This window comes from Mus caroli, unplaced genomic scaffold (assembly GCF_978045245.1).
Source record: "Mus caroli unplaced genomic scaffold, Mus_caroli_1 scaffold_7, whole genome shotgun sequence".
In the NCBI taxonomy this organism is placed as follows: Eukaryota; Metazoa; Chordata; class Mammalia; order Rodentia; family Muridae; genus Mus; species Mus caroli.
The window spans coordinates 60466369-60489823 of record NW_028227262.1 but is presented as its reverse complement, the minus strand read 5'-3'; the positions used below and the strand labels follow the sequence as shown (position 1 = coordinate 60489823).

The 23455-nt window shown below is 52.4% G+C and overlaps 1 protein-coding gene across 2 annotated transcripts in view; it reads left to right on the top strand.

The window, feature by feature from the left end:
- Nucleotides 1-22752, top strand: part of Mgll (monoglyceride lipase) — a 105081-nt gene extending 82329 nt beyond the window's left edge. For both annotated transcript variants that reach the window (XM_085840355.1, XM_085840354.1), the window contains exons 4-8: nucleotides 1616-1752; nucleotides 2979-3089; nucleotides 12914-13003; nucleotides 17552-17767; nucleotides 20022-22752. In XM_085840355.1, coding sequence (XP_085696481.1) covers nucleotides 1616-1752; nucleotides 2979-3089; nucleotides 12914-13003; nucleotides 17552-17767; nucleotides 20022-20147 — 680 coding nt within the window. In that variant the 3' untranslated portion in view covers nucleotides 20148-22752. The remainder of the gene's footprint in view (nucleotides 1-1615; nucleotides 1753-2978; nucleotides 3090-12913; nucleotides 13004-17551; nucleotides 17768-20021) is intronic.
- The last annotated feature ends 703 nt before the right edge of the window (nucleotides 22753-23455 follow it).

Genomic DNA, 23455 nt, shown 5'->3' with positions numbered 1-23455 from the left:
CGGTTGCTTGCAAGAGAGGGGGTGAGGGGTGTCAGGGTACAGAGTGGATTCAAGACCAGCAACTTAGTGAGACTCTGCCTCAAAATAAGAAGTAAGGGGGGGCAGAGAGGTGGTTGATTGATGGCACTGCTGCTCAGTGATTGGGAGCACTGCTGCTCAGTGATTGGGAGCACTGCTGCTCAGTGATTGGGAGCACTGCTGCTCAGTGATTGGGAGCACTGCTGCTCAGTGATTGGGAGCACTGCTGCTCAGTGATTGGGAGCACTGTTACCCCCGCAGAGGACCTAGGTTTAGTTCCCAGCACCCGTTTTGAATGGCCTGTAACTGCAACTCCAGGGGGGTCTGATGCCCTCTTTTGAACTCCACCCCTCCCCCACCACACACATGCAGATAAATACACAATATATAATAATCAAATAAATTATATATTTGATATACATGTAATAATCAAATAATAAAAAAATTACAAATATTTTTTATATATAAAATTGACAAACGTTCCTTTTTCCATGTCGCTAGAAGTTGAAGGTGACGATGCAGGCTCTCCTGGGGCCTTTTTTCTCCACTCATAGGTACTGTCTCCCTGTACTCACAACATGATTATCATCCAATCAATCAGGCAGTGGCCTGGTGGTAGATGGTAGACTCAGAACGCAGTGAGCATCCTCAGTGCCACCAAGATGGGTAGAAATGGTCGGCGTGGTGCCACTTCCGTGACACACACTGATCACAAATGTAATAGGTTTTTAAAAGTGGGGTTCCCTAGACAAGCATGAGACTCGGAAGGCGCACTGACAGAAAAGCAGGTGGTTGGGAGAGTAGAGGCAGCGCTGACAAATGTGTCTGAGCACAGCAGGGTCTCTGAGTTTGAGTCCAGACAGCCAGTTGGTTCTAAGCTTGGTAGCCCCTCCCAGTTGTGCTGAACGGTTCTGCCCCATGGTTGCAAAGTCCCTTTGAAGCGGTGGCCCAGGGTCTTGGAGCAGCTCGGCCAGCTCCTGGCAGCCTGGTGCAGCCATGGCCTCCTGTGCTGGCGCCTTCTCTGGAAACTGGTCAGTCTTACAGTTTCCAAACTTTCCTCACAGCTGCCAGCAGCCGTTTCTATAGCAACCAATGCCTTTCACAGAGGGAGAAGGTGGAGAGACCCTAAGCAGAGAAGGAAGGGGAGATGAGCTGAACAGATAGGTGGACCATTGACAAACCCAAGATGGACAGGGTGGCACCTGGTTTTTTTATTGCTGCTTTGTTGAAATCTTGTTAAGCACCCTGGTCCATCTTGTTTGAGTTGATGTGTGATCTCCTAATGCTGCAGAAAGGAGGCAGAACACACATGGTCAAGGGCCACCAGTGAGGCAGGCACAGCTCAGAAGGGGACCCTAGGAAGATAAATGAACCCCGTTAAGGCTTACTCTGTGTGCCTCCCGCCCCCTTCCTTCTCCCTTGGATAAATATCTCCAAGGAAGGGTGCTGGCTGGGGCTCCTAGATGTGCACCATGAGGCAAGTTGCTTGAGCACTCTCTGCTTGGAGTGTCTGCCATTCAGGAGTAACGGTTGGACGGGGTTAAATGTGATGCATGTGCAGCCTGGGGTGACACTAAAACTCTTTTCCCATTTCCAGTTGGCCATGGGCAGAGCGAAGGAGAGAGGATGGTGGTGTCGGACTTCCAAGTTTTTGTCAGAGATGTGCTGCAACATGTGGACACCATCCAGAAGGACTACCCCGATGTCCCCATCTTCCTCCTGGGCCACTCCATGGTAAGCAGGCCACAGAGAAAAGTTCAAAGCAAGCCTAGTCCCCAGGAGGCCACCTGACTTCCTAGCCCTCTGCCCTCTTCCCTCCCCCCCCCCTGCCCCCCACCACCTGTCTTTGGAGCTCCCACCACATAGGGGTTGAACTAGGCCCTTAAGCTCAGGGCTGGAGGAATGGCCATGAGTGGCAAAATTTCAGGAACCGTCCTGAAAGCAGTTTGAGTCCCTTTCCCTTTGAGATCTCTGAGAATCAAGAGCCAACCACATTTAACTTCAGACGACCCCTCCCCTAGCAGCCACTAGGCCATTCCTTCCAGCAGGAAAACTAGCAGAGGTCTGAGAACTGCTTAGGCCCACGACTGCTCTGCAGGGCACCTCCACACGGCCTGACTCTGCCTTTACATCTCTGGCCCCTATAAGCCTTGGAGATCGCAAGCCTTGCTGTCACATTTCCTCTGGGCTTCAAACAGACAAGACTGCCTCTGCCTCCTCCTGCTTCTCCTCCTCCTGCTTCATCCACATTCACTCAGTACTGGGTATTTTTCCTGGAACCTGAATTTTGGAATCATTACTGAACCAGAAAAAAATGTGTGTGTGTGTGTGTGTGTGTGTGTGTGTGTGTGTGTGTGTGTGTACACCCTCCTATTACTATAATTGGACTCTCCCTAAAGAAAGGAAACAACCCGTATAAAGCTTGTCAGAATGGATGAATTGTGGGGCTACTGGCTTTGGCTTGAGACTAGAATGTGATGTGTTGCTACATTTGTGGCCCACAAGCAGGAAACTTCTTTGTATCTGTTTGAAATGTTTGCCCTTAGAAAATGCAGAGAAGAGAAATAAAACCTTACTGATCCTGGCTCTGTCCTCTGTCTCAACACTCAGGAGGCCAAGGGAAGAGGATTGCCGAGAACCTCTAGCTATCCTGGACTATAGAATGATACTCTATCTCAAAAGAAAAAAAAAATTTTTTTAAGGGAAGGGAGAAGAGAGAAGGCTAGAAAAAGAAAGGAGAGGGAGAAGGGAGGGGGTAGAGAGAAAGAAGGAGAAGGGGAAAGGGAAGGGAAGAGAGAAGGAGAAATAGGAAGGAGAAGGTGTGATCTGCCAGGGGATGGAGGTCTGCCAGCAGATGGAGGGCCCTTGACCCCTCTTGGGCCCTTGACCAGCGTGGAACAGGCAAGGGTTTGGGTCATGCTGGTTAGAGGCGGTCCCACTCTGTTTATTTTACCTCGCAGGGCGGTGCCATCTCCATCCTAGTGGCTGCAGAGAGGCCAACCTACTTTTCTGGCATGGTCCTGATCTCACCTCTGGTCCTTGCCAATCCGGAATCTGCATCAACTTTGAAGGTAAGAAGATGCTGCGGTCTGTATGGACCACGGAGCTTCCGGGACAGGATACTTTCCTTTGCAGCTGGAGTCTGTGTCAAAGGGTCCAGGGCCGTCCCTGAACTTTAGACGCTCTCGGGTAAAGGTTTGACGTCAGAGAGTCACTGGGGCTCGAAATTGTGAACTCGGGTGTTTCTTTTCCCAAAACACAAAGGAAGAAGGCCTTCCTGTTTGTGCATGTTGAACTGGCCAGACAGAGTCAGGGAGAGGAAAGGTGACAGGCGTGCTCTCGCTGGCAAAGTCACACTTGCTGACAAGTCCCACGCATGAGCTGCTGTCGCAGAATGTGTGCCCGCCTCAGCAGAAAGCGAACCCAGAGTGGAGCTGCAGCTGAGGAATCCGGTTCCCAGCAGCTCCGTCTCACCCCTGAGCTCTTCCAGCCTCGACTGACAGACAGATGCAGCGTCTTGCATTATGGGTAATGATGTGCTGTGTGGTCAGGGTCTGCTCTGGTTGCCAGAGCTTTGGCTCCCTTTGACAGGATGAGCTAGGCAACGAGACACCCAGAACTGTATCTGCCCCCACCCCAAGAAAGAAGCCAAAGCCAGTACTCCTGAGGGACTATGGGCGTGCCCTCAGTGTAGATCTGTCCTCAGGAGGCAGGAGAACCCCAGAGGGAGTGGAGCACCAATCCTGTGTGCCACAAGGAGTATCCCTCTGGTAGGGGCTACTGTGGCCTGAGAGAGCTCTCAGGATGCTTGGAATGAAGTGAGGGTTAGGTGGTGTGGCCTAGGTCTAGGTGCACCAGGCAAACTATACTCTCCAAATGGGGATGGGGGTAATTTAAATACCAGCGAGGCCTCTTAGGCCCCCAATGCTCAGTACCCACTCAGTGGAACCTGGTATTTGTCTGTGGTCCCCAGGCAGCACATAAGACACTGAGTACATTGGCATCATGGGAAGGCTCAAAGGATGTGGCCGTCTCCGCATCTGCCCTGGTGACTGTGATTCTGTGAGGCACGGCCAAGTTAGTTCAAGGATCTTTTACAAAGGGGGCAAGTGAGGCAGAGATTAGAGGGGACAGCTCTCCCATACTCTAATGGCTTCATTCTGGAGACCTGTGGCCGGTGCATCAAGGAGTCCACAACTGTGTCAGGAGTTGCCACGTGGGAGCTGGGTTCACCCACACAGTCCCAGGCAAGACTAGTGTGCTGGGGTTGGGATCACTGAGCTTTGGGAAGAGGGAATCTGGCCAAGATTAGCCCTAGAGTGATGGATGTCTTCCCTGTAGAGAAAATTCGCAGAGCCTTTTAGATAGAGTGCATCATAGCAGCTGGGCCCAGAGGCAAGCAGCAAGGTTTCCTCCTAGGGTCCCATGGGGCTCCCTCTAGGACCAGCAGTGGCCACACTTCTGGGCCAGTGACCTTCCAGGCCTGGTACTAATAGATCACCTTGTCAAATCAGGAGCAGAGGTCCCTAGGGGGACACAGGTCTCATCTGATTAACCAAGACAAATTAGATTTCCCTGGGTCTGGCCAGGGCCAGCCCCACCCCACGTCTGTTGCTGTCCCCCAGGCCTCAGCCTGTGTTGTCTTTGATGGGCACAAAGTGTGACTGCTTGGTTCACCTGCCCAGGGCAAGTGGCTGCTCTGCTCGTGTGGCCTAGTCTTCAGACAGGCTCCCTGAGAGAGGAACACCACGCCTTTCTTTTCTTTCCAGCATAGTTTTAAATATTGGAGAATAATTCATAGAGTTCAAATGTCAGAAGATAGAAAAGGGCATGAAGAGACGCCTGCCGGAGGGAGCCGGCCGGTCAGCAGCCATGCTGTCAGAGATGGCTTACAGGATACAGTTGGCATGCACAAAGCACCGTGTGTTCTTTCTGCAGATGGGGACTTGTTCCACGTAGACTAGGGGGATAATATTACATGTTCCTTTGCTTAATCTGCTTGTTCTTTGAAGGGTTTGGTTTTATTTTGTCGTTTTGTTGTTGAACGCCTTGGTGGTCTTTCCCCACCAGACTCGCATATCCCACCGAGTACAGACCCTGGCTTAGAACTCCCAAAAGAGCAAGCAACCTTGAGCTCATTTCCAGTTGCCTACTCCTGTGAGCCTCACAGGTGGAGTGACTGCTTGCTGCCTTTTCCCTTCCTGTTCTCTGTCTGGGAAATGAAGTGGAGGTGGTGTTCACAGGAGGGGACTCTGAAGGAGGGAAGGGAGGAGTAAAAGAGAACCCCCCCCCCCCGCTCCATGATGTCCTGTGAATGGTCCCAGAGCCACTGGGATCCCTGAACTCAGTTAATGGGGCTGGCATGCCCCGTTAGTGGTGGGCACATGATTGTGGGACCCACACAGTGGAAGCCAACCCAAGAAGAGAAATCCTGGTGTGATCAGACAGCATCCTCCGGCCAGTACCCAAGCCTCAGCTGGTCCCCAGGTAGTACGTCAGTCTTCGTGTGCATATGGGTGTGTGAAGGTGACCACTTCACCCCTGGGGTGGGAGGATGCCCAGTCGCCATAAGCTCAGCACCATCTGCTTTTTACACTGAGGCTCTGTTCAGACAAGCTGGGATATATTTAGCCCCGGGAAGAGACGGAGGACAAAGACAGCAGTGCCCAGCACTCTCTGCTGAGGAAGTGGTTTCACAGGGGGAAAAAAAAAAAAAAAAAAAAAAAAACGGCAACAGCAGAAATTTAGAGACCAAAATTGCAGAGAACAAGTCTCAGCTGCTCACCAGCCCAGGCTGCCCCTCTTGAACAATCTCTCGTGTCATCTGGGATCCCTTCTTTTTCTAGGAACCTTAAGGAAGGCAAAACTTCACGGCCAGGCTGGGCTGGGACTGCCAAGATTGTCTTCAGTGGGAACTATCTCCCTATGAGGTCCCTGGGGGTGGGGGTGGGGGTGGGGGTGGGGATCTATCTCCCTATGAGGTCTCTGGGGCTACTGAGCAGGGCTTCAGGGTTCTATTCCCAGTTCTTTGGAGCCTCTAGCTGAAGTATGGGAAGGGGCTAGCTCCAGGAGACCTGTCTCACAGAGAGCACTGTTTGCTCCCATGCCACCTGCAAGAACAGGAAATGACTCCCAATTAGAAGACCAGGAAATGAGGCCATTGTTTTTCTCAAAGGTCAGTTTGATTACTGCCTGGGCCACTGAGCCCCTTTCACCCTAAAGCATGCCCCGGGTCAGCTTCCTGTGGGCCAGAGCCTACTTCCCATCTGAACACCCCAATGTCAGTGGACTCCAGTGGGCTGGAAGGGATATGGAATGGGGTGCTGCAGATGAGAGTGCCCTGCACGGGCCAGTGAGTCAGCCACCATAAGCTACAGGTGTGACTCCTTCAGCCCCACAGGCACCTGTTTTCTGAGAGTTGGGGTTCAGATTTCCAGAATCTGAACTTGAAAAGCAAGCTCGGAGCCATCGGAGCGTGCTCGGAGCCACTGGAAAGGCACACAACATTCTATTGCTCAACTGGGCAGGATGCATTCCTACCCAGAACAATTTAAAGTTACCCTAGAGAGCCTTGCCAGGTCACAGCTGTAGCCATCCCGTGGCCTCCGTGGAGGACAGCTTTTGGGAGCCATGTTAGAACGAAGGGGCAGTAATTACCTCTCACAGCAAGTTCTTCTGGCTGAAGCTTAAAGATGATCAGAGGAGCTATTAAGACCTTTCAGATCAATAAAGGCATTTATGCGTGTCTCTACTATTTACAGTGATGGGTACTGCAGTTGATTCAGAACTGTCCTCAGGCTGTGACAGAGACTCAGGGCAGACATACGGACGGGGACACACACACACACACACACACACACACACACACACACCTTCTCCAGGCCTTGCTCATGAGGAGAGCAGCCACAGTTGGGGGAGAAATACGTTTATAGGGCTACATCACAGATGGCAAAGTTCCAGCCACAGATCCAGTCATGGGAGTATATACCTGCCACCCCAATTCTCCAAAAGTGGAGAGTGGGTGGTAAGTTAAAGGTTAGCCTGGGCTACCATGTGAGTTCCTGTCTCAAAAACCATCAGAAAAGTTGCAAGCCACACACTTCTCCACTAGGGGTGCTGTTTGCTTTTCATTCAGTTAGCCAGCAAGGACCAAGCCACAAGTTCTGCAGGGGCAGGCAGTCTTGGGAAACACCAGGAATCTTAGAGGAAGCTTGATTGTCCCCATTTGTAAGCAAATAAAAAATAAAAAAATAAAGAAACAGTTTACCATGTGATGCAGGCATTACCACTTGTGGGAACTTACCACAGAGATGTCTGCGCACCCAGTTTCACGGCTGTAGGTGTCAGTGGCCAGGATCCAGAACCAGCCAAGTTACCATCAGCAGGTGACTGGATCAAGGAAATACAGTGTGCTCACACAATGGAGTCTTTCTTACTCAGGCACAAAGAACAAAATTATGTCACTCGCAGGAAAATGAGTGGCACTGGAAATCATTGTGTGAAATTAAGTAAACCCAGAAAAACAAATGCCACACTTCCTCTCAGATGTGAAATCTGCATTGTGCACGTGCGCACACACACACACACACACACACACACATACATATACACGTGCGCAGGGAGAGAGTGAGAGAGTCACATACACACATATACATATTCACATATACACATACGTACACCTTTATATAACACAGGTAACATATGCAAACATAAGCACGAATGGGCACATGGGCACACATACATATATGCATGCATGCACATCCATGCACACATGTATATGCAGAGACACATGGTGTGAAAGTAGAAAGGGCACTTTTGAGAAAAGGAATAGGCTGAGCAAGAAAAAGGAATGGGGAGCAGGAGCGAAGAAATACAGGCAAAATACGTGGTAAACTTGAAAAAATGTCTGTAGAACCCAGCAGGTTTGTATAATGACCACATGCAAATATATACTAATGAAAGTTGTTATAACGAGACTTTCACAGGGATTCAGACCCAGAGTTAACACCCAGTTGTGATCCAGTTGGGTCTGACTTGCCTGTTGGGAAAGGTGGGCAGCTCGTAGTCTCCCTCTTCCTGAGCTGCGCCCACGCTGTCTCCACACCCTGCAGGACAAATTGTACATCACGAAGACCTCTCTTGAGAAGGCGGCTGAAGTGTCAATGACTTGGATCCCATATGCTTTCCACCTGTGGGTGAGCACGGCCCCACCCTCTGTCTCCTGGGAGAATCAGGGGTGCGTGCTGACACACTGTAGCGGTGTGGCCTGCTGCTGTGGCCAAGGCTTAGGGGTGTGATCACAGCTGCTTCTAGGAACTATCTGGCAACCCTGACCCCCGACTCCTCCAGGTGTGGGATCTGCTGTGGTGACTTCTTCCTCTATGCCTCCTTATCATTCGGCCCTTGTCTGCTGCTCAGCCCTCTTGCCCTTTATCCAATCAGCATCCTTCCACTGTGGAGGCCTTTCTCCCTCCACACTCCATCCCTGCCTGGGACAATCATCCATCCTTAAAAGAACCGTGGGGAAAGAGCCTCTTGCAGATGCTTGATGCCCCGTGTCTCGGGAACAGCCTTCTACCTGCCTTGAGTTGTTAGTAGAAGTAGCTACTAAAGCACTTATATCTCTTTAAGCCATGAGGTTGTTGTTACCTGAAGTTGAGCTCCCCTCTGAATGGGTCCTGTTAGCTTTGTTACTTAGAAGTTACCGTGCAGGTTTAGGAAGCTGGTGACCATAGCCCAGCAAGCATCTGAGTCCGTCCAGCAGCTGGGTTTGGAATGTGACTCCTATTCTCCCTGCACACTGGGAGTCTGTGAGGAGCTTTTCAGGTGAGGCAGTAGCCCTCATCTATGTCTGTGACTCGGGCCAGGGAGGTCCGGGCTCTTGCAGTGGCCTGAGTACCTGTGCTTGGACCTGTGCCCGCCTTGTTTTCTTTTCCTGTTGCTGTGATAACATATCCTGACAACGTATTTAGCGCTCAGCTCCAGGTTATAGCCACTGCGGAGGAGAAGACACAACAGCAGGGTCTGGAGGGAGCTACTTACCCCTCTCTCTACTTTATTCAGTCCAGGATCCCAGGCAGGGAATGGCCCCACCCACAGTAGGCAGGTCTTCCCTCCTCAATTACAACAACCAAGACAATCCCTATCATAGGTAGTTCTAGACTCTGTCAAACTGACAGCTACCACTACCACATCACCGCACACACGAACCCTTCTTTTATAGTTTTCCTTCCATGATTGTTGAGGAATGGGGCATCTACCCTGAGCATCCCCAGGCTCTTTCCAGAGTTGGCTTGTCCCCAGATCCCCCACAGCCACCAACGTACTGAGACCCTCCTTTTTTTTTCTGGGTGGCATCCTGTAGGGCAGACCCTGACAAAAGGCTGCATCCCTGCAGGCAATGGCCCTCCTCCATGTCTGTGAGTGGGCAGCCCGTCCGTCCTGTTGCTAGGACACCAGCATCTTCATCTACACAGCCAGCACTGGACATTCATTGTTAGGAGCTGATGCTTAGCAGTACACTGCCACCCCCTTCCTGTGGGCTAGCACAGTAACTCGGGGTGGGGGGGCAGGAGTGACTGTGTTTGAGCATGGCCACTATGACATCACCTCCCCCATCAGGACTAAGGCCCGGTGTGTTCCCACCACACCTCCCACTGGGCTTTAGGCTGCTGGAGATAGAAAGTGGCCATCGCCTCTATATTGGGAAGGGAGGTTGAGGCCACAGCCCATTGTTCATCTCTGTGAAGGAACAGCCTGTTTTGTAAAGCAACGGGCATCTCGGAGAGTCATGGCCTCTCCCTCAACCCCTAGTTTTGCTTGAAAGCTTCCTAGCTGCCCAAGAGTCCCTCCTTAATGGAGGTCGAAGACTGCTGGCTGGCAAGAGGACAGAGTTGTCTTCACAGTCCTTCTCCCCTATGGGCAGATGTCCTGGCACCACAGCCCCTCCCCCACAGCCCTCTGTGGAACTGAAACTGGCTCCAGACATCCCAGTCCTTGTCTCCATCCTGAACCCCAGTGTCTACTGGAGTGGCTATAGGGAGCGGAGGCCTCAACACCACCTCAGGGTGTCGGTGCTTTGGCTGGGCACAGGCCAACGGCGGGTTGGCGTGCCTCTGTGCAGTGAGCAAGCCTGAACTGGGCCACACCTCTGTTCCAGAGCCACGTGGAATCAGTTGGGTCACACAAGGCAAGAGAGAGATCTGGTGGTGGACCTGTTGAAGTGGGAAAATCACTCTGCAGACTTGGTCAGTCTCAGGGCCAGTGCTGAGGCAGTCCCTGGCCCCCTGCTTTGCTGTCCCTCCTCACCGACCCTATCTTACTGGCTCCCTGTGACTGCGGCTCAGAGCACCAATCTGTACCACAAACAGTCAACCACAGCGTCCACAAGTGCTCCCTGTGGCGACCCAGTGGATGACCAAACTATCAGTTGATCGATCCATTCTGCAGGAAGGGTTTTTGCAGTGGGTGACCAGCTGTCCCCTAGCCTGTGGCTCTGGCATTGAGGATGGGTAGAAAGTCAGCTGGATCTGGCGGGAGGGGGCAGTGCCCATGACAGTGACATAAACATGCCTGTCCTGTTCCCTGGGGCCTTGCTGCAGCCTCTGAGATGATCAGGGATCGAGTGGGCCAACTGTCAACCCTCAGTGGATTCAGGGAGCTGGGGCAGAAACTGTAGAGATGAGTGGAGTCTCTGGAAGGTGGTTCCATGACATTTCGTGTTAGTGTGAAGATTTCCCCATAGCAATTTCCCCCATGGCATGATAGCGTGGAGATTGCCCACAGTGTTCAAGGATGCTATGGCCCTGGACAACCCCATTGCTGTAGTTTGAGTCCATTGATGGCCACAGGGCTGCAGCCCACAGCTTCCTTGCACTTAACTGGCTGCTTTCACTTCATCCTTAGATTTTGTAACTTTTGAAAGCACAAGCTCCCAACTCCAGAACTCGGGCTCCCAAGAGACCACACACACACACACACACACACACACACACACACACACACACAGAGAGAGAGAGTTCTTGTTTTTTACAGATACTTCTTCCAAGTGTTTTGTCAGCATGGCCAGATTCCCAAGCCCTTCTCTCTCTGCATGTGCGCTGAACTGCTGCATAAAGCCCAGCTCTTACACACACACACACACACACACACACACACTCATATACAACTCATCCAACCTGGGTAACCTCACAGAATGCAAGCTGTTGGCACCCCACCCAGGGTGTTCAGATGGAACCCCCGTGGATGGACTGTCCCGTGTTGGAGCCTGGGGCTCTGGCTCTCTGATACAGCAACAGCAGCCAACACCAGTGAGCTTTGTTGACCTGGATGCCAAGGTGTATCCAGAGTGCAGCAGGCTAAGATGTTCTCAGAGGTAGGAGTTGTTGTTGACTGTGCCCTCTGACACAGTCTCCTCCCTAGCAAACACAGTCAGCTCCCCACCCCAGCATGAGCACACAGTCCTCTCCCTAGCAACACTGTCATCTCCCTAGCACACAGAATTGCCACCCTATCACATAGTCATCTCTGTAGCTCAAAAAAGTGACCTCTCTGGTACACACAGTTACCTCTGCAGCGCACACAGACAGTAATATGGTGCTCAGAGTACGTGCCAACACAATGCCCTTTGGGGCAAAGCAGGCCTTGCTCTGCCTGGTCCTTGGCGGCTGTGAGACCAGAGGAGGCAGGTTGGCTACAGGATCCTGAGGGAGGCCTGGCTACAGCATCATCTGGAGAATGGCAACGGCTGCTGTGGCCAGAGGGAGAACGAGAGCTCTCGGGTACCAACGTGGAGAGAGATCGGCATAGGAAGAGAGGGATGCGTGACAAAAAGGACAGATGTGTCTTCTCCCAGCCCTACTGACCATAGGGAGGCCAAGCCATTGTCCCAGTATCCCAAGGTCCCAATAAAGATGTTTCCAAGTGCTAGATGAAAAGTAAGCCCTACTCAGAGGCTCTAGTACACATCAAGAGGCAGGGCCACCCAGCACAGAGGACCCACCCAGCACAGAGGACCCTGTGCCATAAGCAATTCATCCACTATCAAGAGACCCATGTTTGTGCCCAGCGCCCTCCATACTTCCTAAGAGCTCACCCCTCACCAGCTCCCGTGGTTCTAATCCCAGCATTTCACAGCTCACTTTTGGAATAGCTTCTTTTGCCCCAAGTGCCTGTACTCACTGCAGACACGAAATTAAACAGCCTCTCTGAGAAGGCAGACATGTGAGATTGGGTCTTCTGCCTTTCTGGGAATATCTGAGATCCCCATTGGGGGCTGGGCTGAGACCCAAGTCAGATTGGCATTCAGTAGGCATGGACGGTATGCCAGGCTTTCCCACACAGTGTTACTAACCTTCCCTGTTTTTGTTTGGGGGGAATGACAGGGCCCCCATTGGCAGCTGAGCCAACAGAGCTCTGGATTGAGGTCCCAGCCTGTGTTCCTGGCTTGCGGAGCTAGGTATCAGACCCTGGGCTCCTTCCCCTCTATCACAGAACTTCCTATTCAGGCTGGTGATGGTTTCTTACCTATGTGACAGAACTCAACATGCAGCCGACTCGCTCTGCTCCAAGCTGCCCCGTCTCCTTGCGCTCTGGTGGTTGATCCAATGATTCTGACTCTGCTGTGCCATCTTGGTGCCTTGGGAAAGGGACGTGGCCTCATCAGTGGCTCTCTAAAGTAACTCACAATTACATCCAATGTGTGGTTGTATCTGTGCAGGATCCAGGTCACACCATCAGGAGAACAGCCCCACACCTGGGCCCTGCGTCGAGCAGCATCCCCAAGTCCTGAGTATCAAGGCCTCTGCCTGCACTCAGCCTCGGGTACCGGCTCGTACTCTAGCCCTCCAGCCTGGATGGCTTGCACTCATATCTCTCACTTTGCCTCTCTGCCCAGGTCCTTGCTGCCAAACTGCTCAATTTTGTCCTGCCAAATATGACTTTGGGGCGCATCGACTCCAGCGTGCTGTCTCGGAACAAGTCGGAGGTGAGTGTGGATGGACAGACTTGGGGGGTTTGGGAATAGTAAGCAGGTGAAGGCGGGGGCCCAGGGAGATCTGACCTTAGCTCGTTCTTCCTCAACTCTGCTCTGCCCTTTCTCTAGTGGCTGAGTGATGGGGATACAGGGGAGTGGGAAGTTTTGTCCTTGGCTTAGGGGTTAGGGGAACATCAGGAGTCTCAAGGTCTTGCTCTGAAGCCACATTTGACTGCCCGGGGCTGGGGCTGGGGGCCTTGTGTGGCCCTTAGTCTTTCTGAAAGTTTGAGCAAAGACCCAGAAAGGCCAAAGCCAGCCAGTAGAAGTCAGGTTTGGGTCTGGGCAAGCTCAGCCTCACTGACTCAGTGTGGAAACTGAGGCCCAGAGAGTTGGTGTCTTGGAGCAGGTCAGGGGCGGAGCCGGGAAATGAATTCATCTGCTCAGGAAGTCTGTGCCCGGATCAGTGACTCTTTCCAGCTTCTATGCAAATCGCAAAACTTGTTCCGTTTGCTCTGCTGGGCCTTAACAGCGCACACCATCGCTCTGTGATAGTCACTGCTCTATGAGAAGAGTTCCGTTGGACGCAGGGACTCCTTAAATCTGCACCAAACAGCCAGGTTGTCTACCTTCCTACATGAAAGGCAAAGAGAAAGGAAGGAAAACGGAATTATTCCAGCCCCTCTCTTGAAAAACAGCAAATCACTTCTGCGATATTCTGGAGAATGAAGGGACATCTAAAGGATAGCTCACAGGCCCCCCAGCACCCATCTGCTACCTGTGTCCTTTGGGCCACCTAGAGAGCCCAAGATGTCTCCCTGCTGGGGACATAGAACTGGGGGCACTGGGCAGCAGGGAGATCTCAGCCTCCAGGTGGGTGCTGGAGCCCCGCCCCCATTCTTCAGTAGAGGCTCTGCCTCCTTGCTGCCCTTGAACCTGTGCTGAACTTTAAAAATAGCTGCTCTGCCCACCCCAGGGAGATGGCGAGAAGAGGCACCACAGGGCAGCACGCAGCGGGAGTCTCCAGGCTCATCTTTAGATGACGCATTTCCCACGGAGCCTGACAGCTAAAAAAGCCTCCAAAGACCAAGCAGCAATTCTCCCCTAACTGCCCAGTGCAGGGGCAGTGGAGGACTGAAGGAAAGGACTTGGCAGCCAGGTTCCTGGGAATAGCATACTGGGAAGACAAGAAGGCGAGAAGGCGGGATCTGGGGAAGCAGGTGGCTCCCAGTTTAAATGACAACAGATATTTGCTTGGGTTTGCTGTGGAACAGTCTTCCAGCCCACCTCCTGCCTGTCAATTTTACGATGGCCACCCCTGAGTCTTGTTCTCTATGTAGTTTCCAGAAGCTATAGTCTTATTTCCATACCTTCTGGACACTATAGCCCCTTCTACCTCCCTGTAACCTTGAGTCGGTTCTAGTTTGAAATTCTGGAAGCTTGGGGTCAAAAGAAAACAAACCACTTACCCAACAACACAGTTAGTAAAGTCAGGATCTGAGCCCAGGTTCATCTCTGGGCCAAAGGCACCTGACAGTATATTAGAAACAAAAATGTAGTTGTCAACACACACATACACAGAGATAGAGATGAAGAGATAGAGACAGAGAGAAAAAGAGACAGAGACACAGACACTGAGAGAAACAGACAGATAGAGACAAGACAAACAAACAGAGTGGGGAGTCCTAGTTAGGTTTCACTGCTGTGAACAGACACCATGACCAAGGCAACTCTTATAAAAGACAACATTTAATTGGGGCTGGCTTGTAGGTTCAGAGGTTGAGTCATTTATCATCTAGGCAGTGTCCAGTAGATGTGGGACTGGAGGAGCTGAGAGTTCTACATTCATCCAAAGGCAGACAGGAGAAGACTGGCTTCCAGACAGCTAGGATGAGGGTCTTAGAGCTCACGCCCACACTTTCTCCAAAAAGGCCACACCTCCAAGTAGTGCCACTCCCTGAGCCAAGCATATTCAAACCGAGAGAGAGAGAGAGAGAGAGAGAGAGAGAGAGAGAGAGAGAGAGAGAGAGAGAGAGAGAGAGAGATTGGCATTGGAAAGGAAGACAAGCAGATATGTTGCCAGGTGTTGACCCTGTGTAGCTACAGTCACTCCTTCCCATGCTCAAGTCCATAGCCCGGACAAGCAGAAATATTTCGAAAATGCTAGCCATGCTGGCTCAGTGCTGATCTTTCTAGACATGCCTGCAACCCTGACTTCCACAAAGAGAGGGAAGTCCGCAGTGAGCGGACCAAAGGCTTCAGGGCCCCCCTCAGTGTCCCACATGGCACGTGCCTCCTGGTCCCTCTCACTTCATTTCCTCTGTACCCCCTCCCACACCTCCTGTCCTGCTATAGTTCTATCTGTGATCTGCCTTTCCTTGACACTGGGACTCTCTCCCCAGAAAGTACCCTTGTATAAACACAGTCTGTGTGACCAGGAAACAGAAACAAAGCCAAGAGCAGGAAGTGGCTGGGGCCCCAGAAGCAATTAACCCCTGGAGTAGCCCTCAGGGACCTAGCATATTGGGACATTCTAGAGGAACAGGATGAAGCCTCTGGAAGGACAGGAATAGCAGGCTTAGTATTGCAGGTGGCCTGAATCCCAGAAGGCCATCATCCTCAGAGCCTGGAGACTAGCACTGACGGCCGTGAGAACAGATCCACAGGCAGCGGTATGGCAGGCAGGAGCTGGTCTCCTCCTCTGCCCCAGGCCTTCTCAGAGTCAAGGCACCGTTCCTATTGCTGAGTATTTCAGGGGGTCCTAGGGCAAGGAGCCTTGCCTTAGTAGTGCCTCACAGTCCTTAACCTAAAGTTCATGGCCAGTTCCCATACTAGCTTCTTATTGGCCAGCATTTAGTCACATGACCACACCTAGTTGTGAGAGAAGCTGAAATGGGTACTCTTTATCTGGAAGGTTCTGTACCCTGCCTAACACCAAGGGCTCTACGAGAAGAACAGGAGTTGAGGTCCTAATGCTAGTGGGCCACTAGACTTCTCAGTGCCATAAGTTTCTCTCCTGTATCATATGGGTAACAGAAGCCTTGCTTCCATGTGGGGCACTGCATCAGAAGCAGGAGCTCAGATGGCAGCTGCTGTTCTGCTACACAATGGGGTCCTGAGTGGTACCTCCGGCACCACGTTATACTCACATTGTATTTCTCGTGGGTGGCACAATGGTTACTGTCACTCTTGCTATTGCCATAGAGACTTGACCAACCCTAAGCTTAGGAGGGCTCTTCCAGTGGTCCCATAACTCTCCTCCAAGTAGGGCTTCCTGGAGACCCTATGGTGGAAAGAAACCTGTGATGGTCTGGGTCCATGGCCAGCTCTCCCCATACTGCCCCTGCACGGCTCTGTTAGGTGCAAGCCCTCTCTCAGACTGCCAAACAGATGGCCTGGCTCCGTGGGGTTCTCGCCAGCTCAGCTGCAAGAAGTGTCTAATCTGTCCCATGCAGCTCATCACAAACGGTCAGCTTGACGGGGACTCAGGCCCTGCCCAGCATGGGAAGGAATCCAGGATGTCAGGGTGACTGCAGGACAGCCTGTCCCTCGGGCCAGGCTCGTTGGAGGGCTAGCAGCAGAAGTGAATGGACGTAGGTCCGGGGCTCAGAGACCTCTGCTGTATCAGACCAAGGAGCCCTCAGTCCCCCTCACCTTGGTTCCCACCATCTGGTTGTCCCAAACCTGCTCAGAGTCTATCTGCAAGGAGAAAAGGGTACCACAGCTTCACACTGACTCTCGGGAGCCCAGGAGACTTGTAGAGTAGAGGGCATCCTGCTCTGGCCCATGTTTTCTGGGCTCCTCTCTGCATGTCCATCACCCGTCACCCCACATAGACAGATGGAGTTGGGGATGGGAGGAGGAGGAGGAGAAGGAGGAGGAGGAAGCTGGCTGTAATGCCTCAACACCCTCATAGATGCTCTGGAACCAAATAACCCAAGGGGGTAACATGGAAATATGACGTTGCTGTATTTTGTTTTGTTTTAGATATAACTTTTGAAACAAGATCAATCTGACCTTGAACTCAACCTCACCCTGCTTTGACCTCCCACAGGTTATAAGCATGCACCACCACACATGGCTCTTTTGCTGCTCATTTGTTTGTAAAATCCAACTCAGTATTGGAAATTTCCTACAGGCCTTTATGTAGATAGCCAGCCCTCCACATCCTTGGATTCCACGTAGAAGTATCAAAACAGCCATCTCTTAGCAGTTCTGCAAGGCCCGGCATTTCTATTGAGCTGACCTTGGCCTACATCTGATAATTATCTAGAGATGACCGAAGAAGAGGGAAGGATGTGTGGAGGTTTCCATTTAACTAACATATCAAGCTACATCAGGCACCTGAGCACCTCAACTTGGGGGTCCCGGATCTGCTCCCCAGGGTATGCTGAGTCCGAGCTATGTGAGACAAACTCAGGTCTTAGTGCAAAAGTGCAGAGCACAGTTCAGTCAGACCCTCGTTCTCCGGGAACTGAACGAGTTGCCAGTCTCCACAACCCGTGGCAGGCAGAAGACCACCCTCTTAGGAGCCCACGAGCTGACAGGATCTCCTCCTCTCAGGTTGACCTGTACAACTCCGACCCACTCGTCTGCCGAGCAGGGCTGAAGGTGTGCTTTGGCATACAGCTGCTGAACGCCGTCTCGAGAGTGGAGCGAGCAATGCCCAGGCTGACACTGCCATTCCTGCTGCTGCAGGGTTCTGCTGACCGGCTTTGTGACAGCAAAGGTGCCTACCTGCTCATGGAATCATCCCGGAGTCAGGACAAAACACTCAAGGTGAGGGACAGGAGGCCATGTCACAGGGTGGTTGGGGGGTCAGACCAGCCTGACTGGGAAGACTCCTCAACTGGTAACAGTTGAGGGGTTAGAGGCAAATGAACTTCGTGACAGCAAATGGTTCTCCAGTTCATTGCTTCACCAGAACGAACCTCAACAAAGGAAAAGAGCAATCTGATGGTATGGGCAAGAAAAAAACCCGTAGCTCGGGTTCTGGGGCCCTTGGATGAGTCTGGTCTGCAAGGGCATCTACTGGGGTTGGCCCTGTGGTTATGGCCCCCTGAAGACAAGCTGCAATTGGATGGTGTACCATGTTTGACACAAGGAACAGTTAGAGTATCACCCAGTGGCTTTCAAGGCAGATGCTGTTTGGGTCCAGATAGATGTATATGCCATTTGTCCCATTGAACTAGGAGGCACCCCAATTGAGGTGACACCCTGCTGGGCACCAGTCAGATAATATGTAACTCCCCAAATGAAGCATACCCCTCTACTTACCCACATGGTTAGGCTCCTAACCTGCACAAGTGTGTGGGTGCCACGTAGCCCTCACTGTTTTATAAAGACAGCCAGGTGACTCTTCAAAAGTGGTAGAGTCGGAATTTGAACTGAGGTCCTTGGGCTTCAGTCTTCAGTTTCCCCCAACTCTGCACCACCCTGGCAAATTGTCAAGGGCTCCCCTTGGGTTGCTGCTCAGGGGTGGAGTTCTACCCTGTTCAGCAGTTATCCATCACTTCTGCAACTCCTGTTTATTTGGGTCTGACTTTGGGGAGGTCTTGAGGACAGTCTGACAAAGGCTCTCCCTCGTCCTGGAGCCTGCAACCCAGTGAGTGAGCACAGAGAAAATGGATGCTCAGAATGCCTGTGAATGGGGGGCAAGGGCTGCAGGCCAGGGGGATTCGAGGACACTTCCCTCACATGAACTGACAGGCAAGAACTGTCAGGGAGACTAGCCATGGTAGAACATTCCAGGCCAAGGAAAGGACAGGTGGGAAGCTCTTGGTCTTAGCACAGGGAGCAGACGTGAGAACAAGGTTGTCCCAGGAGGAGGGACCCGTGAGAAACACTGTGCAGAGCCTCGGAGAGGAAAGATGCACGCTGCCCTCAGATGGGAGATGCCTGTGCCCCCTGGCATGCAATCCCACCTAAGGAGCGAACACCCACACCATGTGGAGGCTTCTGAAGGATAATAAGTGTGTTGAAAAGCAAAATGAGCCAGGCTTAGACAGCCAGGAGTGGCATGGCCTTAATGGACATGTGGGAACTAAGCCCCTGAACCTACACTGTGAACAAATGACGGTTCCCAGAGCTGGGAGGAGGGACAGACAGGCAGACAGGAGGACTGGTAGATTAGGCGCAGATGCAGTTAGATGGCTGTCTTGGTGTTCTGTTCCTCCTTGAATATTTCAAAATGAGAGAGACATGTTGGGCACAGAGGAATAAGTAGCCAGGGGCGGTGGAGCTGTTGATTGCCTTGCACTGCACTGAAGGCTGCTCCTGGGCTTTGGGCCTGTAGAAGCAAGGGAGCTGGCTGCAGTGTCCCCTGAGATGGGTGACCCCAGCGGACATCAGAGAGAACTCCGAAGGCAGTTGGCAACTGGGTGGGTCTCAGTTCTGAAGGAAGGCTGATTGCAGGGGCATTCTGGCCAGCCGCGTAGTGTACTGTGGTTACTAGGCTGCTGGGGCTAAAGGAGCCACCTGCAAGGGAGGGAGCTGACCAGGACAGGGCAGAGCCACGGTGAGACTGAGGGCCACTGGTCTGCCACTAGTCACTGACATCCAAGAGTCATCCAGAGACAGCCAAGCATCAAGGGTCTCTGGGTGTGGCAAGTGAGATCCCTGGAGACCTTGCCATGGGTGTCAATGCTATGGGGGGTGGGGGTGGGGTGGGAATGGGGAACTTGGGAGAGTGTTGGAAGGTGGGGGTGTGAAGATGGACCAAGGAGCTTCTCTGAAGGAAGGATGAATCTAAGCTTCACCAGCTGGAGAGCCCTGGGAACAGCAGGGGATATCCGACTGTCACAAAGTTGTAATTCATGACAAGAAGGTGCTGACTGGGGCAAAGCAGAGATACCTTCTCAGCTGCCAGGGAGCCCGAGGCAGGGCAGCCTAAGCAACACGGCAACATCCCATCTAAAAATGAAGTAGGGGAAACACTTGGATGTGCTTGCCTGGTGAGCTTGCATGGCATTGTGCACGCTTGTCCCCGGCCTGTCCTACACCCGTTCTAACTCCCAGTCTCTCCTGATTGCAGATGTATGAAGGTGCCTATCACGTCCTCCACAGGGAACTTCCGGAAGTGACCAACTCCGTCCTCCATGAAGTAAATTCGTGGGTGTCTCACAGGATAGCAGCAGCAGGAGCTGGGTGTCCACCCTGAACATGCTAGCCAGGCAACCAGCTCATGGTCTGGGGGGGGAGGCAGGCAGAGGAAGGGCAGTGCTGGCTGGCTCAAAAAAAAAAAAAAAATCACAAATTGGAGGAACCTTTAGTACCCTAGTGCAATTTGCTTTGGAAAAAAAAAAAAAAAAAAAAAAAGGATCATTTGTCGTATAGATGGCTACTGGCCATTGATCTACTACCTTAAGGGGCAGGCACTTTATGAAGGAGGGAGTATATTTTCTACACAGAGACTGTGTGGAAATATCCTTTGAATTAAAAAAAAAAAAAAAAAAAAAAACAAAGCAGCATTGCCCACCTCTCCCAGCTCCTGAGGGGTTCGGGGACTCTCTGGCAGTCCCAGATCCCAGCCTGCAATAATCAGAGGTCTCTTTCCTCCTCAACCAAGTCCTCTCTGACTGGCTGTCCTCTGGTGTATGACGAGGTGGCCTGTATCCCCACAGCTAGCTCCTTAGCAGGCTCATGTGCCCCTCCACGGCACTTCCTCAAAACGGGCAACTACCCTATGACCTGGTCAGCGACTTTTCAGATGGAAGCCAGGCTGGGGGAAGGGAAGGTGACCCCGAATAGCTCTTCTCCCCCCACGCAACTCCCCCCTCCCACCCTGCTGGGAGTTTGGTCACCCACAGCATGTTGTATGTATTTAGAGAGGCACCTTTTCTCAGGTCACTAAGTACTCCATGCTGAGGAGGGTGGCTTTGAAGATAATTGTTTAATATATATATGGTATATTCTAAATTAAAGATTATATGGGTGGGTGGGTAAAGCCTGGGCGGCTTTAGAGGAACCGGTACCCCCACACAGGGTCAGTCTGCCGAGGACCCAGCCCCCTAATTGAGGACTAGCTGGCTCTCCTGGCAGAGAAGACACGGGGTGGAGGACTGTGGCCCTGGGTGGTCCCTCTGTCCAGAGCCACTAGGAGTTGCTTGCCAGTAGCACAGCTACCTCTGGTGGCAGGAGAGACTCCCATGGAGCCACCACAGTACTGGCTGCCTGCCAGGGGCAGCACAGAGCACTTCAATGACTACCCGCAGACAAGGACCACAGCTGTCTGCACCCCATGCCAGACTGCAGCAGGATGGCCCGGCCAGGCCTCAGAGAAGCTCCCCTGAAGCAGTGAAACCCAAGCCCCCTGTCCTCTCAGGTGCCCGCCTGAAGGCCTCCCCCAGGCCTCACTTAGCGCCAGCAATAACTGGGGCTCACTGCTCTCTTGGGCACTCACTGCTCTCCTGGAGCACTTCCATCTTTACAGAGGACCTTGCTGTTACCTCAGGATTACCTCAGGAGTCCTGTCGATGCATGTAGAACCCTGGAAAGGGGCACCGCTGCCAAGGAGAGCTGCCTGGCTGCTGGAAGGGATGGGTGGGCCTCCAGGAAGGTGGGATCCAGGTGTCCTTTCTGGAGTTTATTCTAGGTCCTGGGAAGGGCCCTCTGCCCCCTCTGGTGGCCCTGACCATGCATAGCAGTCAGAGGCTGGCCACCTACTATAGGTCATAAGGTCACTGTGCCCCTCAGCAAGGCCGAAGCACTGCATGCAGGGAAGGAAGGGACCAGGAGCTGTCCAGAGCCCCCTCTTAGCTCTCCTTCTGTTTAGAAAATGAAGACAGAAAGAGTGTGGGAAGAGGGGCAGCCAGCACTCCCTCCTGCTCAGGGAACCCTGGTCAGCCGTGGACAGGCATGGGGTATTTTGGCTCTCCATTAAGTTAAAACCATTCCAGACTACTGTGCTCAGATCTGTGATTCTCACCAGGAGCCACCCAAGGCTGCTCCCAAAAGCACACACTGACAATGCCACTTTTCCAAACCAAATGCCAGCACCCGGGCTGGCGGCTTTCATGCATGACATCATTTAGGGATGCATTTGTATATGGTTAAAGAACCACTAACACTAAAACCCAGGGGTGGGATGATCTGAAGTTAAGACTGTCTTGTGAAGCCCGTAAGAGTCATGTCCCTGCATGACAGCACCAGGGCTCCCTCTGTAGAGAGCTAGGCCAGTCTCGTCAGACTCCACCCCTGGCACTGGAGGAAGCCTGACCAGCAGGGCTTCACAGTCACCCCCATCGCCACAGGATGCAGAGGAATTGGGGTACGGAAAAAATGCTAGGACACACAAGGCTCGGCCTGAAGAAGGTGGAAGCCAGCAAGGAACTGCCGATGGTACTCCCCCGGGTGAAGGAGGGGAACCAGAACCCGCAAGAACAGAGCATCTGTGGACTTTTCCAACAACCATGGACTTAGGGCCTGAAAAGCTTTTTAGAAGGTGCCACCTGCAGGCAGTGGAACATCTCAACCACTAAGCCCCAGTTCCTTAGAGATAGGAGAACAGCCTTCCTCCACCATGCGAGCAGCAGGGGGGTGCTCTGCTCACATCCTGCCTCTGGGCCACCTCACACTTCCCTTTCTCTTCTGATTGCTAATGTAACTTTCTAAGGATCACAGTGGGTCACTGGTTTGTCACTGTCACCGCGCCCAGTCACTCCCCACGTATACTCCTAGTGGGGAACCTGTATCGGCTTAGAATTACTAAAGAAGCCAATGTGCACTACAGCTCACCGTAATAAAAACCACGTGCTTTTGGAGAAGCCTGTGTCTGCGTGTCTGTCTGTCTGCCTGGCCTCGCGTCCTATGTGTCAACTCCTTTTGCTAAGAGAACTTCAGGCCTGTGCTGGAAGCAGTGAAGTCGTGTGCCAGTCACCTGGTGAGGAGGACTCGGCAGCCCTTTCCAGGGTCAAAGGTCAATTCAATACCTGGATTTTCTATTCTCCCATGCATTCTTGGGGAGGTCATGCTAGAGCATAGCCCCCCCCCAACCCCCACCCCAGTGTTCGAGCAGCCTGAACAGCTTGCTGTTAACTGAGTGCCTGGCATGGCCACACCCCATCTTTACTCATGTCATTCCCCTGGCTGTGGGTGATCCAGAGAGTCTGTTGCTGAAATCCTGGGCACATCCCCTTGCTCCCCACAATCTCCTGACCAAACAGCTCTGCTTTCAGAGTGTCACCAGAATCAGGCTGGCCCACTTTCGTTATGACCAAATGCCAGCACCTGGGCTGGCGGCCTTCATGCATGACTTCATTTAGAGATGCATATGTGTCTGGGTAAAGAATCACTAACACTAAAAGTGAGGAAATGATCTTCTGGAGCAGGGACAGGGACACGCATGCATCATGTGCCTGCCTGACATGATCAGAGCTAGGGAGCACCAGCTCCCTCGGGGGTCCCCGCCAAGTCAAAACTCTCTCCTATGCAAAGGTCTCTTGAAGGCCCCTACTGACTAAAGGCCAG